Raw genomic sequence first — 15,435 nt, 5'->3', positions numbered from 1 at the left:
GATCAGTGGATGTTTCAGTAGTTGAAAACACCGTTCGCACAAGCCGACACAGCGGACAACTCTTTTGTTAAAAGTTTAAACAATGATTCTATCTTCAAAACCGTTCGCGAAAATAAAACGAAATCGATGATAGGAAGTTCTAATTCAATTCTCGAGGGCAACGAGATTACCAGAGAAGAAGGAAATTTTCAAAATTAATTTTCTTACCTTGAGGAGTAGGTGCTGTCTGGTGCCATTGCCTCAGCCGCTCCGGTGGTCGTCGAAGTTTTGTTGAGTTTATTATTTGAACTCGAATATAGTTTACTATCAACTCTTACTTTATTTATCTATTTTAATACAGACTGAGCAATTCACTTAGCTGGATTAATACCGCAATTACAATGCGCGTTTGTGTTTAAACGATGAAATGAGGACTTCAAAGATAAAATTTTCTTTTTACTTAGTCGCGACTCTCTTTTCTTGACCGAAAAAATTAAGACCCCGAAACGCAAAATACTATACAAAATTTCTAAACGCAGTGACGAGCGCAATAACGAACGTAGTAATAAATTAATAATGGGCCGTAATAACAAACGATCACAAGAATTATGAACAAACTAATGAGCGAAGAATAATGAGCCGTAAGGAATGAACACTATAAAAAATGAACGAACGCAAATTATAAGAAGAATGGACACTATAATAATGAACAAAGAATAATGAACCGTAATAAGAATGTTCACCAGAATAATAATGAGCGCTGCGCTATGTTGCTACGCTTATTTATAATGCCATCCCCCACGGGGTGGTGGTCCACTGGGGGTACGCTTCCGTGGGAATCGGGATGTTGCAGTTTGGGCTTCTTGGAATCGTACGTGACAAAATGCAAATTCCATATTTCGACTTAGTATTTATCAGTCCTGTGTTCCGCTGAGCTAGCGTCTAGGAGATTTGAAGCATTCCACGCTGATCTAATCCTTTCCACGAGAAACTTCCACGTGCTGTACCGTGGGAATTACCGGTGTTCTTCGGCGCGTGGAAGGGCTGATGGCTGCAGCATCATTATCATTTCAATGTTTACTGGGTAAACACGCGCAGCTCCGCTGCTCTCCCATAACAAGGACCTCCTCCTTCGAGTTGTTTTGCGTAAGTTTGGATGTTTGCATATTAAGGTTGTTTTTGTGATTTTGATTGTTTTTTCCTTTTTTGCTATTTCCCTAGGCTTCGGTGATCGACGTTCGAACAATGTTTGCGGAGTCGTTTCCATCAGAGGTTCCTTTCCAGACTTCCCTGGTACGTATTTAGTCTTGTTTTTAGTCCGCTTGATTCGTCCTGTTTCGTTTTATTTAAAATATACCGTGTTGTTCTCAGCCCAAGCGAAAGAGGGATTCCGAAGAACCCATGGGCGACTCGGGAGGACCAATCAAACGCATGCGGCCCTGTGATAAACCACGAGTATCAGAGTGGTTGGAGGAACTATTCAACATTGGTGCCGAGGCCGTGTCGAAATTGGGCTTTGACGATTTGGTTACTTTCGACGAGAATTTCTTCGATGCAGAGACCGTCGTATTGGAGAGGGAACCCCCTCTGGTTGAAATCGTTGATACCGATCGTTGCGTGAAAGTTCGTTTTGCGAATGAAATTCCCGAAGAGGTTTTGGAGGCACATCTTCGTCACCACGCTTCTGGGAGAAAGGGAATTTCCCCTGTTGTGCGCTATTGGTGTATGCGTGAGTTCAGCGAACTTTATCCCGGAGCTCCTTGCTTCGATTTTGATTTAGTGTAGCTGCTTCAAATTCGTTGGTTCGCTGCTTGATGTTCCTTATTATTATTAATTTTTTGATGTATTTTGTTTTGTGTTCAATATATATATATATATATATATATATTTTGAATGTGATAGTGTTAGGTTATCTATTTTACGTTTGTTATTTTTTTCAATTTTATATTTCCCCCCTTTTAATTAATTATATATATATATATTTTTTTTTTACATTTGTAGTTGCGCATAGAATTTATTAAAGAAAAGTGTTAACAATGTTTTTTCATGATTTGTTTCTCGCGCCTGACTTCCATTAATCCCTAATATTCCTGTCGCCATGACGCGTGTAAATCCAACATGGCTGCTCATAGATGTCATCAGTAAAGTTTTTAGTGACGGGTCTTTAGTTTTGTTTGATATCGAAGTAATTTTTCGTCTGTCGCTCGTTTTTCCTTATTCTACCGCAATTGGAACATTTATTTATTAATATTGTTTTAAAGTGACAATAGTATAATATGTATATATATATATATATATGTTTATGTTGTGTGTCACTTCAATATGGCTAATGTTTTGTAATTCTTCGATTGCGTTATTTATTGTTTTGAGTAGTTTATTTTATAGAGTATTCGATAATATAAAACATATGCACTCACACATACATACATATATATATATATATATATATTTATATATATATATATACGTATTTATATGTATATTTCTCTCGTTCATGTAGTGTTCGTACGAAATGAAATGTTAATTATTTATTTTATATTAATTTCATTTAATAAGATAGAACACGCACCCGCACACGTATATATGTATATATTTCTGGCAAAGTGATTTTCATTTAGATTCTTTTGTGATATAGTGTTGTGTATTTGAGGTTATGTGTCAATCATTTGATTTCATATATACATATATATTTTGTATTGTGACAACATAGTATTGAAGGTTTTGTTTCTAGATTATTGTGCGTTTAATGTGTGTTTACATATTTGTGCTTGATGACAGAATTTCTGTAAGCAATTCCTCAAGTCGTTGCGGTGTTAATTATTTTGAGCGTTTGGCCTGTCGACAGGTTGTCGCTTGGTCCCAAGTGTTGCGTTGTGTGTTCTATTTTTTTTGTAGATTATTAATAGTGGTTTTAGTTTAGAAAATAGATTATTTATATGTTTATATAGAGACATGCATGTTTCATAATGTAGTTCTTATTTTATAATGCTTTACCGGCATGTAGGCTAGTTTTAAATATGTATTTCAGATTGTAGAATGCACATAGATTAGTAGTAGTTTAGAATATAGATTTTTATATGTTTATATAGAGACATGCATGTTTCGTAGCGTAGTTCTTATTTTATAACTCTTTACCGGAACGTAGGCTAGTTTTAAGTATGTTTCTGTTTAATAGAATGCGCACACATATATATATGTTTCTGACAATGTAACTTTTATTTCTTTAATAATACAATATTGTATGTTTTATGTATTCGTTAGACTATTAGTTTTTAACTTCGTATATACTTATATTTCATAAATTGATAATATTGTATTTGTTGCATAGTATTATAAGCACTAACACTAATATTTACTAGTTTATTACATATCTAGCATATATGTTTATACTTATATGTAACTCTCCAAGTTGATTGATTAAAATATATTTATATATACATGTATTTCTGGCGCTTCAATTATTTCCCTTTTTGTAGTTATTCTTATTTCCTGGTTTATTTGTTTGGTTCGTAACTCGTTCAATCCGTTAGCTGGTTTTATTTATTTTATTTTATACTGGTTGGATTTATTAGTCGCCCTCGCTTTGTTAATCCTTCCTTTAGTTTCGTAGCGCCGTGTGTTCGTTTGTGCATTCAAATCTTTATTCGCGCGTTTTGTATAGAATAGTTTTCTTGTTCTTGTTACGGCGCGTGCGGAACGCGGGACGTGACACCCCCGCCCTTGGAGTTCAAATTTCCAAAGGAAATTTGACTGATGGTGTCTCTGAGTTCGCTCAAGGCGGACGTAGATGGCGTTGGTTGTTAAGTGACTACCGGTGTTATCGATATCCCTCGAGGTTGTGCTGTTTGATCATCGATATTTCGTTTTCTTTTGAGGTATAGTAGCAGGTGGGTAACTGAGCCGCATATTGCTCCTAATAGGGCGATTCCACATCCGTAAGTTTCACGTAACTGGTATCCGTGTATGGCTATATCTATTATCGTCTTGATTAGTTTAAATATTACAAGTATTCCAAATATTGCTGCACTGACAGTTCCAAATTCCATAAAACCAATCCATAAGCTTGATACGGTATTTTTTGCTATTGTCGTTAATGTGTTTTCGTCCATCATTCCCAGGATGTTTACTGTTCCAGGGACGATTGTTTTTCCTGTTGCTCCTCTGGCCAATGTGTTCAAAACTGCAGATTTTTCTGCCGGGAACATGACGTGGTCCCGTAGTGCATCGAGGTCTTTTTGGGTATATATTCCGCTCGTGGCCAACGACGATGGTGCTGAATATTGCCACGTTTGGCGTACGTCCGGGCGGAGTTCCTGTGGTGCAATTGTTTCCATGGGTTTTGGTACGAATTTGTGCCAGAGTCCGTCGATATTGTATAGCGTAGGTAGTACCGCGCTACATTCTCTGTGGTTTCCGTGTTGCGTTAGGATGTGTGTTTTTGGCGTTAAAAATGCGGTGCGATTCCCTTGCCAAACGGGTAGCTCCGAGTAGCATTCTGTTGTATGTCGTACTTTTACTTGTACCGGAATGCATTTGACTATGTGGACTGCTTCTCCTGCGATCAGGGCCATGTGTCCTGGGGTTTTGGATATGGTATATGCAAATTCATCGGGCAGTAAGATCGCTAAGCTTAAAGCATTTTCTATTAGTTTCTTCTGCGTGGTACATCTTTGTGTCAGTACATCATGGTACAATGTTGTCATTTGTCGTTTAATATGTTTCTCTACGTAAATGAATTTTGAGTTGACGTATGCGAATATGTCCAAGTTTTCGACTGCTGTCTTGCTTTTGGAGATAAACGTATTTCCTCTTGTTGTTTCAACTATTTGGGGTGTTCGGTGGATAGTAGGGTATATCCACACAGTGGCTGTTCTCCGGTTTTAGTCAGCGCAAATGTTACTTCTTGCGTTGTTAGTGCGTAAACTGGTTGTGCTGATTCTCTGTTGGTTTTTATTTCCTGGATCTTTGTAGCAATTCCTTCATATAGCACATCGTACTGATCAAATTTGCATGGTGAGGGTGGTTGTGGTTGCCAATAAGTGTATCCGTCTTCAGCGTCTAGACAGTTTCCTTCGCTAAAGGTACATACTGTTCCTGATTTCAGTAGAATTTTGTTCGCCTCGATCCGTACTGGCACAACTGCTGATTTTAAACTTATCCTTACTGTTGCTTGTACGACGACCTTTTCCCAGCTCCCGTATGGGTCTACATACTGTGTTCCCTGGCAGCTGCCGTCGTCTGTTAGCTTGCCGGCTAGGACAAGCGACCTTGTTTCTGTTGCATTATCTTTTAGGCCAACTATAAGGTTTTGTGGTCCGAGTGAAAATGTGCCGTCTTGGTGCATCCTTGCACATTGTTGGTCGGTTGTTTCATGGAGGTATTCGGCGAATCCGTTATGCACTGCCGACGTGTGAAAGTGCATGCCACAGTAATATACAATTCGAGTTATTTGCACCTTGCATTGCCTTACGTTGGCAAATTCAAATTCTGAGAGTTGAAGTAGTTGTATATAAATATCTTGGGTTTCAGTCATTGTAGGCTGTATGCTGCAGTCCCCGATGGAGTTTAGAGAGATAGTGGTAACGTTGAGGTGGTTGCCATTGCAGTCATATCCTACCAGGCCGTATGCTATTTTGATGAGGGTAAGTACGATGACCAGGCGATTCATCTTCCTATTAACAATTTATTAAATTGTTTCTTACTCTCGAGTTTATTAGAAATAAGAATAATCTTTTATTATTATTAATATATATAAAAAAAAATTTATATTTATATGTTTTTTTTTTTTTTTTTGTTAAAACTTATTATCGGTGAAAATAAATACCATGAATGCTACCTGGGTTATAATTATATACGTATATGCATACGTATTGCTAAGTAATATAGATGAGATTTGTTTTATCGTTATAAATATATAAGTATATATTATCTATAGGAATAGATATTACAATTATAGCTTGTCTTTGAATATATATATATGTGCGTGTAATGGTAAATATGACGACTTATTTTACGAGTCACTCGGATTATCAATGGAAGTGAGTGTCATAGATATCGCCTACTTTACAACATGCGTGCATATATATATTGGTAAACATAAGTGAAAATTATATGCATAATTATAAATGTCGTTTGTTTACAGGTGGATAGCATCAGTATTTGGTCTTGTGCGTAGCATACAAGTACTTTATAGTTCTACGGCGCGGATTGCTATTCCTTGAACTAAAAAGTTTCTTTCAAGGTGAGTTAGATTAGTGTAAACGATCATGCATTGGAGGCATGATATAGCGGGTTGTAGGTCCGCTAGGTTTATATCACACATACGACAGTATGATATTCGTGTTCTTGCGGATACTCCGCATATGAAATGAGTGGGTGGGTCGTCACATAGGTCCTGGTGGTCTGGATCTAAGTTATCGAAACAGTCTTGACAAAGATGACCGTTATCTAAATGGTAGACAGAACGTATCAACCGAACACAGAGGCAAGACTGAACATCCTCCGTCGCTTCCAGATCGAATGCGGGTACGGGCCCGTCTGAGTCCTCTATGTTAGGGTCGATGAACTCGCCACCTGTTCTGGACATACATACGAAAACAGTTAATATATATATTTTATAATTTTTTATAAGTTTTGTTCGGACCTATCCCTTTGTACAAATACTGTATCCCTGTATGTGGTATAATATATAATATGTTATGGTTATGTTAGTTGTTGTTTATTATATATATTTTCCTTATCTCTCTCTTTTTTTTTTCTTTTTTTTTTATTATTTTTTTTTTTGTGTTCAGTACCTAGCATTGCTATTATAATGCTGTATTACATTGTATTAGCTATTATTTGTGTTGGGGTGCGTGCGACGAATTTTCAACATGGTCGCTTGCGTGTATCGTTTGTTTAATGTCAACAGTAGCGTGTTGTTGAAATAGTTAATTTGTTAATCATTATAGTTTATTTTGTAGTGTTTCTGTAATATTGTTTGTGTTTCATGATATTGTGTGTGTCAATACCGTGTGCTACCTTAATGCGATAGCATAGATTGTGTTGTTTTCGAATTTCGATAGTCATTGTTTTGATTATACGTGACTCGCATTTATATGAATCTTGTTTAATGTAGTTAATGTTTTTTTTCTTTTTTTTTTTTGTGTATTGTGTTACCAGATATTTTGTGTAACGTAACTTTATTCCTTTGCACCGAGTTCAGTCATGTTGTTAATATTTAGTTAGTCTATCTTGATTAATTTCTAACTTATTCCTGTGTTTATTAACCTTTCTTATTTTCCCTATTAATTTATTATTGCATGTACTTGCTATTTGCTATTATTTTGTGTATGATATGAGTTAGTTCCCTTATTAGTGATTAAAACCTACTTGTTAGATTAACATTGTCTGTAATTCTTCAGATTCTACTCTTCCGATGCTGCATCACTTACCTAGATCATTCCCACAACATCACCTGATTCTTCGATATGCCTTGGATACTTACTACGGTTGTCTTCAATCGTCTTATATCTGTGGCCATAAAGGTACTGTTTAGTTTATTTAGTTTAATATGTGTATAATGCATTGTGTGTGCGACCGCTATTGTGTATTACAAAATCCACTTCTACATTTTAGATATAATAATATAACAATACTACGTAGATTAATACATAATAAGATATCCTTTTACTTTCAATTAATCTATCTTAATTATTTTCTAACCACCTTCTACACTTATCAGCTATTTTATTTCTTCTTGTTAATCTGCGACATTCATGCATGTACACTTCCTTGTATGGTGATTAATTGTTCACGAGGTAAGTTGCACTTCCACTGTTTTAGTTATTCGTTGAACTAACACGTTTTACATTCAAACAGTAATCGGATCATTTGTAATAAACTTCTTTTTCTTTTCAGGTTTCCGCCATCTGTGTTGTTCGACGAACAGTGCCATGCTTCCATAGTATTGTTATAACATTTAGTACTGTTGTATTTTGCATTAAGGCAGTTGAAGTTAATTTGTTCATTTATTTTTCAGCTGGCTGTTGTACATGGTGTTTCGCAAACCGAGATCCATAACCTATTTTGCACGTAAACCTTCTCGTATGATGATTACTTGTTCACAAGGTAACTTTCACTTTCACTCTTTTAATTATTTATTGAATCAACACGTTTTATATTCAAACAATAATTAGAGTACATATAATAATTTTTCCTTTTCTCTTTTAGGTGTTCGATATCTGTATTATTCGACGAACAGCACTACAACATACACTACCGCACTACGTTGCCCACTGAAATCACTTTATTCATTGCTTATTTCGGTTATGCGCTAGTTTTAGCTTGTTTAAGTGCACTGTTCGCGGAATCCCTTTTACTTCAATCTTGACGTTCTGGTTCTGCAAGATTTCTAGCACCTTGTATGGTCCAGTATATTGATCGGAGAATTTTCCTTTACTAGGTTCTTTTAGTAGATATATCGAATCTCCTGTTTTAAAATCTTGAAGGTTAATTCGTCGATCGTTAGTCTTAGTTTGGATTTTATCAAATTTTCTCTTGCCATTCGTTGTACAGTGTTAATTTTATTGAACAGATCTTCGAGATATTCTGCGCATGTTGGTTCCGTGTTCTCTTCGATTGTTACTTCACCAATAGGTTCTCTGGCTAGATGTCCGAAACTAATTTGTGCGGGGAGAATTTCGTTCCTTTCCTTCATTTTAGTTTTTATTTTGCGCCAAGACACAGGTTTACTGACATTGATCCAATTATCCAATTGCTTGCTAATAGCATTTAAGATACAAATTTTTGAGAGTGCCGCAGCCATATTAACCCAAAAATATTTTGTATATAGTATAGTGTGATACCATCCATATTTTCCTGGGGGAATCATAAGATCAGCACTACTTACTATGTTACCTACGTCAAATATTAGATGTAGTAACCAATAAAGTATTTTTAATCCAATTATAATCCAATGGCTAGCATATTTATTCAAGTTTTTATATATATCTTCGACTGGTGATTCCCTGTTTTCTCCCTTTTGATTTCTTTGAGCTCGTTGAACTTGCGTTTCTTCAGCTTGAAAATGTTTAGAATCCTTTTCCTTAGTTACCCTTTTTTCTTCTTCATTTATTTTATTCGCAGCACCTTTATTTTTCTCTACCTTTTCAGGATGAATAGTTTTACTGGAAGTGCTTATTATAATTAAATTATTATTTATTTGTATGGAACGTTTAGGAATATTTTTGGTAGATTTGGAATTATTCTTTGAATTTTTATTACAAACCTTTTTGCTTATAGATTCTGTTTTGGATTTAGGGATAGCTATATTTTTATTTTCTATAGTGTGATCTTCCTTGCAATTTAATGATTTGGCTTTGAGTTCGATAAAGTTTCCTTCTGATGGTTTTATAGAAGTTTTTGAGTGAGATGCACTCGCTATCTCTTTTCCTATTATGGTTGAAACATTCACGAAATTCGTGGAGTCTTGCTTTTGTATCTTTGCCAAGTCGAACGTGGAGAGGCGATTTGCACTTCCCAGCGGGTCCAATATCTCTGTGATGTTAGGCAGTGGATAAGCATTGCCTGTCGTCTCGTCGTTCAATCTCCTAGTTTCTGCTTTGTCTGAAAGTTCTTTGGCACTAACATTATTTATCTTGTTTGGTAACTCAGAAAATTTCTCACTCATGATCCTGTCTATGGCACCGTGCGTCCTTTTATTATTTAACGTGACATTATCCCTTATCACAGCAACGGAATGGTGTTTGCATTGAAAAGTTGATTGGTTGAAATGATCAGCATCTCTCTTTTGATTTAGATCTCTATCGAGGTATTTATTTATGCGTTTTTCTTCCCAAGTTATTGCTCTTGTTTCTTTCCTGACATTTTCTTCTATTCCCGGGTTGTTTAGATGTTTCTGCGACGGCGGTACAAATCTCCAGTCCTGGCGGTTGTTTACAGTATAGATACTATTGTATGGTGGATGAGCGTTGTTTTGGTTATAATTATCCGAAGGTGTCGGACGTTGGTATCGAATTCTATTGTTCACTTGTTTCAATTCTCGTGTTGCTTTCACGGCTTAGCGGTACGCATCGTCCAAGGATTGGTATCCTGCTATCTTTACTCGTAAATACACCTCGTTTGGGAGCCCCTTAACGAAAGCTTCCCTCGTGTCTCGATCTATCCTATCTTGAAATACGGTGCCGTACTCGTACCTTTCCCCGTTCATTATCGCCAGCCTGAGATCTTTGACGCGTTCTATGTAGTCCAAAATATCTTCTCCCGGTCGTTGAAATATTGTAGCTAATTCCCCTTTATATTCGTTAACCGTTTTTCCCGGACCGAACATATCTTTTAATTTATTCCCGAAATCGTTTAAACTTATTACTTCTGTGTCTTCTACGGCGAGAAACGCGTGCCCGCGAAGCTTATTCGTTAATAATTTTACTAACTGAGATTCTTGATGCCTAGGAACCATGTTTCGTGCACGCTCGCATGCTCTTAAAAATCGAAATACCGAGGGTCGATGTCCGTCGAACACTGGTACTGTCTCTATTGCATCTTTTAACTTAATTGATTGGGGATTAACTTCTATCGGTATTGTCGCTTGGGAAATTATCGGCGATGATACGGGTGTCTTGATTTCCTTTTTTATTTTCAGTGAACGCACATCGTCTTGTAATTTATTCATTGTTGTACTCATGTCGCGAAAATTCGCATCCCATGCTTTAAGTTTTTCCGATAACATCAAGATCATGCCTTTGTCCAACGATTCTAATTTAGTCGACATTATTTCTTAGGTATATATTTTATCGATAATCGTGACAACTTTAATCCCTTGTGGAGCGAATCGAACCGTTTAAACCAACTTTAATCCTCCGTGGAGCGTATCCCACCGCTGCCACCAAAAATTTATTACTTTACTCTGTTACGTATCTATTTGTTTAAATCGATCAAATTTAAAGTTAAATTTTACTGAAAAATTTTTTTTTTATAGTTTGAGTTTTGAATTTAATCGGAAGGGAAATAAATTGAAATGATATTATTGTGTATTTAATACTGATTTAGATTTCTAATTAATACGGTAGTTGCTGCCACCAGAAATAGTCTAAGGACTATTTCAAAATATTTTATTTTTATTATTTTCTTTTACGCTTAATGGGTAGCGTTAACTGACGCTTAATGCAACTGGTAAACGAATTCCACTTTTCGGCTAACCTGCTATGCGCAGGGATACTAGCACGGGAGAGGATTAAAGCTGGGTACAATAAATATTTTTCCTCGTTGAACGGATTTTTATTTGAATGTAAAATGGCTTAGGTTATATATATATATTTTATTAGCTAGATAATATATATTTTAGCGTTGCTGGATTGGATAGGAATGTGAGATTTTTCGTTGTTTTATATAAATTTATTTTTACGTTTGACTTCTTCTTCTCTTTTAATTTCGCTGTAGTAGTTTGCCGTTAGGACCGAAACTCGATTCATTTACTACGGTGGATTCTGTCACCACGATTTTCTTGCCTTTTGAGTTTAATAATCGGGGATGATTCTAACGATCCTCTCTGTGTGGGACTCGTGTGATTTCGCAAGCCTTGCCCAAAGACGGGTAATATTTTACCAACAGTGGGAGGAGGAATGCGGAGATCGATGGGTGTTTTCGATAAGCGAAAACACCGTTTGCACAAGCCAACACAGCGAACGATCCTTTGGTTAAATTCTCGAAGGGAAATTGTTCTGTTATATCTCTCTTACAATCGCATGCAATGATGGCAAGAATATCAGTTAATAGCAACGCCGGTATTGTTCTTAATTTTCGATTGACCCCGACGATGTATTTAATAGTCCTTCCTGTGCGGGACTTATGTGATTTCGCAAGCCTTGCCCAAAGGCGGGTAATATTTTACCAACAATGGGAGGAGGAATGCGAAGATCAGTGGATGTTTCAGTAGTTGAAAACACCGTTCGCACAAGCCGACACAGCGGACAACTCTTTTGTTAAAAGTTTAAACAATGATTCTATCTTCAAAACCGTTCGCGAAAATAAAACGAAATCGATGATAGGAAGTTCTAATTCAATTCTCGAGGGCAACGAGATTACCAGAGAAGAAGGAAATTTTCAAAATTAATTTTCTTACCTTGAGGAGTAGGTGCTGTCTGGTGCCATTGCCTCAGCCGCTCCGGTGGTCGTCGAAGTTTTGTTGAGTTTATTATTTGAACTCGAATATAGTTTACTATCAACTCTTACTTTATTTATCTATTTTAATACAGACTGAGCAATTCACTTAGCTGGATTAATACCGCAATTACAATGCGCGTTTGTGTTTAAACGATGAAATGAGGACTTCAAAGATAAAATTTTCTTTTTACTTAGTCGCGACTCTCTTTTCTTGACCGAAAAAATTAAGACCCCGAAACGCAAAATACTATACAAAATTTCTAAACGCAGTGACGAGCGCAATAACGAACGTAGTAATAAATTAATAATGGGCCGTAATAACAAACGATCACAAGAATTATGAACAAACTAATGAGCGAAGAATAATGAGCCGTAAGGAATGAACACTATAAAAAATGAACGAACGCAAATTATAAGAAGAATGGACACTATAATAATGAACAAAGAATAATGAACCGTAATAAGAATGTTCACCAGAATAATAATGAGCGCTGCGCTATGTTGCTACGCTTATTTATAATGCCATCCCCCACGGGGTGGTGGTCCACTGGGGGTACGCTTCCGTGGGAATCGGGATGTTGCAGTTTGGGCTTCTTGGAATCGTACGTGACAAAATGCAAATTCCATATTTCGACTTAGTATTTATCAGTCCTGTGTTCCGCTGAGCTAGCGTCTAGGAGATTTGAAGCATTCCACGCTGATCTAATCCTTTCCACGAGAAACTTCCACGTGCTGTACCGTGGGAATTACCGGTGTTCTTCGGCGCGTGGAAGGGCTGATGGCTGCAGCATCATTATCATTTCAATGTTTACTGGGTAAACACGCGCAGCTCCGCTGCTCTCCCATAACAAGGACCTCCTCCTTCGAGTTGTTTTGCGTAAGTTTGGATGTTTGCATATTAAGGTTGTTTTTGTGATTTTGATTGTTTTTTCCTTTTTTGCTATTTCCCTAGGCTTCGGTGATCGACGTTCGAACAATGTTTGCGGAGTCGTTTCCATCAGAGGTTCCTTTCCAGACTTCCCTGGTACGTATTTAGTCTTGTTTTTAGTCCGCTTGATTCGTCCTGTTTCGTTTTATTTAAAATATACCGTGTTGTTCTCAGCCCAAGCGAAAGAGGGATTCCGAAGAACCCATGGGCGACTCGGGAGGACCAATCAAACGCATGCGGCCCTGTGATAAACCACGAGTATCAGAGTGGTTGGAGGAACTATTCAACATTGGTGCCGAGGCCGTGTCGAAATTGGGCTTTGACGATTTGGTTACTTTCGACGAGAATTTCTTCGATGCAGAGACCGTCGTATTGGAGAGGGAACCCCCTCTGGTTGAAATCGTTGATACCGATCGTTGCGTGAAAGTTCGTTTTGCGAATGAAATTCCCGAAGAGGTTTTGGAGGCACATCTTCGTCACCACGCTTCTGGGAGAAAGGGAATTTCCCCTGTTGTGCGCTATTGGTGTATGCGTGAGTTCAGCGAACTTTATCCCGGAGCTCCTTGCTTCGATTTTGATTTAGTGTAGCTGCTTCAAATTCGTTGGTTCGCTGTTTGATGTTCCTTATTATTATTAATTTTTTGATGTATTTTGTTTTGTGTTCAATATATATATATATATATATATATATATATATATATATATATATATATATATATATATATATATATTTGAATGTGATAGTGTTAGGTTATCTATTTTACGTTTGTTATTTTTTTCAATTTTATATTTCCCCCCTTTTAATTAATTATATATATATATTTTTTTTTTACATTTGTAGTTGCGCATAGAATTTATTAAAGAAAAGTGTTAACAATGTGTTTTCATGATTTGTTTCTCGCGCCTGACTTCCATTAATCCCTAATATTCCTGTCGCCATGACGCGTGTAAATCCAACATGGCTGCTCATAGATGTCATCAGTAAAGTTTTTAGTGACGGGTCTTTAGTTTTGTTTGATATCGAAGTAATTTTTCGTCTGTCGCTCGTTTTTCCTTATTCTACCGCAATTGGAACATTTATTTATTAATATTGTTTTAAAGTGACAATAGTATAATATGTATATATATATATATATATGTTTATGTTGTGTGTCACTTCAATATGGCTAATGTTTTGTAATTCTTCGATTGCGTTATTTATTGTTTTGAGTAGTTTATTTTATAGAGTATTCGATAATATAAAACATATGCACTCACACATACATACATATATATATATATATATATATTTATATATATATATATACGTATTTATATGTATATTTCTCTCGTTCATGTAGTGTTCGTACGAAATGAAATGTTAATTATTTATTTTATATTAATTTCATTTAATAAGATAGAACACGCACCCGCACACGTATATATGTATATATTTCTGGCAAAGTGATTTTCATTTAGATTCTTTTGTGATATAGTGTTGTGTATTTGAGGTTATGTGTCAATCATTTGATTTCATATATACATATATATTTTGTATTGTGACAACATAGTATTGAAGGTTTTGTTTCTAGATTATTGTGCGTTTAATGTGTGTTTACATATTTGTGCTTGATGACAGAATTTCTGTAAGCAATTCCTCAAGTCGTTGCGGTGTTAATTATTTTGAGCGTTTGGCCTGTCGACAGGTTGTCGCTTGGTCCCAAGTGTTGCGTTGTGTGTTCTATTTTTTTTGTAGATTATTAATAGTGGTTTTAGTTTAGAAAATAGATTATTTATATGTTTATATAGAGACATGCATGTTTCATAATGTAGTTCTTATTTTATAATGCTTTACCGGCATGTAGGCTAGTTTTAAATATGTATTTCAGATTGTAGAATGCACATAGATTAGTAGTAGTTTAGAATATAGATTTTTATATGTTTATATAGAGACATGCATGTTTCGTAGCGTAGTTCTTATTTTATAACTCTTTACCGGAACGTAGGCTAGTTTTAAGTATGTTTCTGTTTAATAGAATGCGCACACATATATATATGTTTCTGACAATGTAACTTTTATTTCTTTAATAATACAATATTGTATGTTTTATGTATTCGTTAGACTATTAGTTTTTAACTTCGTATATACTTATATTTCATAAATTGATAATATTGTATTTGTTGCATAGTATTATAAGCACTAACACTAATATTTACTAGTTTATTACATATCTAGCATATATGTTTATACTTATATGTAACTCTCCAAGTTGATTGATTAAAATATATTTATATATACATGTATTTCTGGCGCTTCAATTATTTCCCTTTTTGTAGTTATTCTTATTTCCTGGTTTATTTGTTTGGTTCGTAACTCGTTCAATCCG

General features: G+C 35.8%; 2 protein-coding genes across 2 annotated transcripts; both read left to right on the top strand.

The window, feature by feature from the left end:
• Nucleotides 1-6: 6 nt before the first annotated feature.
• LOC143304078 (uncharacterized) lies at nucleotides 7-1,845 on the top strand. The gene is made up of 3 exons (XM_076626410.1): nucleotides 7-1,125; nucleotides 1,201-1,272; nucleotides 1,351-1,845. Exons 1-3 carry the CDS (start codon nucleotides 1,027-1,029, stop codon nucleotides 1,762-1,764), a joined length of 585 nt encoding a protein of 194 aa, XP_076482525.1. The 5' UTR covers nucleotides 7-1,026; the 3' UTR covers nucleotides 1,765-1,845.
• Nucleotides 1,846-9,285: 7,440 nt separating this feature from the next.
• On the top strand, nucleotides 9,286-15,352 carry LOC143304077 (uncharacterized). The gene is made up of 3 exons (XM_076626409.1): nucleotides 9,286-13,018; nucleotides 13,094-13,165; nucleotides 13,244-15,352. Exons 1-3 carry the CDS (start codon nucleotides 12,920-12,922, stop codon nucleotides 13,655-13,657), a joined length of 585 nt encoding a protein of 194 aa, XP_076482524.1. The 5' UTR covers nucleotides 9,286-12,919; the 3' UTR covers nucleotides 13,658-15,352.
• The last annotated feature ends 83 nt before the right edge of the window (nucleotides 15,353-15,435 follow it).

This window comes from Bombus vancouverensis, unplaced genomic scaffold (genome assembly GCF_051014615.1).
Source record: "Bombus vancouverensis nearcticus unplaced genomic scaffold, iyBomVanc1_principal scaffold0018, whole genome shotgun sequence".
NCBI lineage: Eukaryota > Metazoa > Arthropoda > Insecta > Hymenoptera > Apidae > Bombus > Bombus vancouverensis.
Note: the sequence above shows the minus strand (reverse complement) of the source record. Positions and strands in the feature narration are given on the sequence as shown.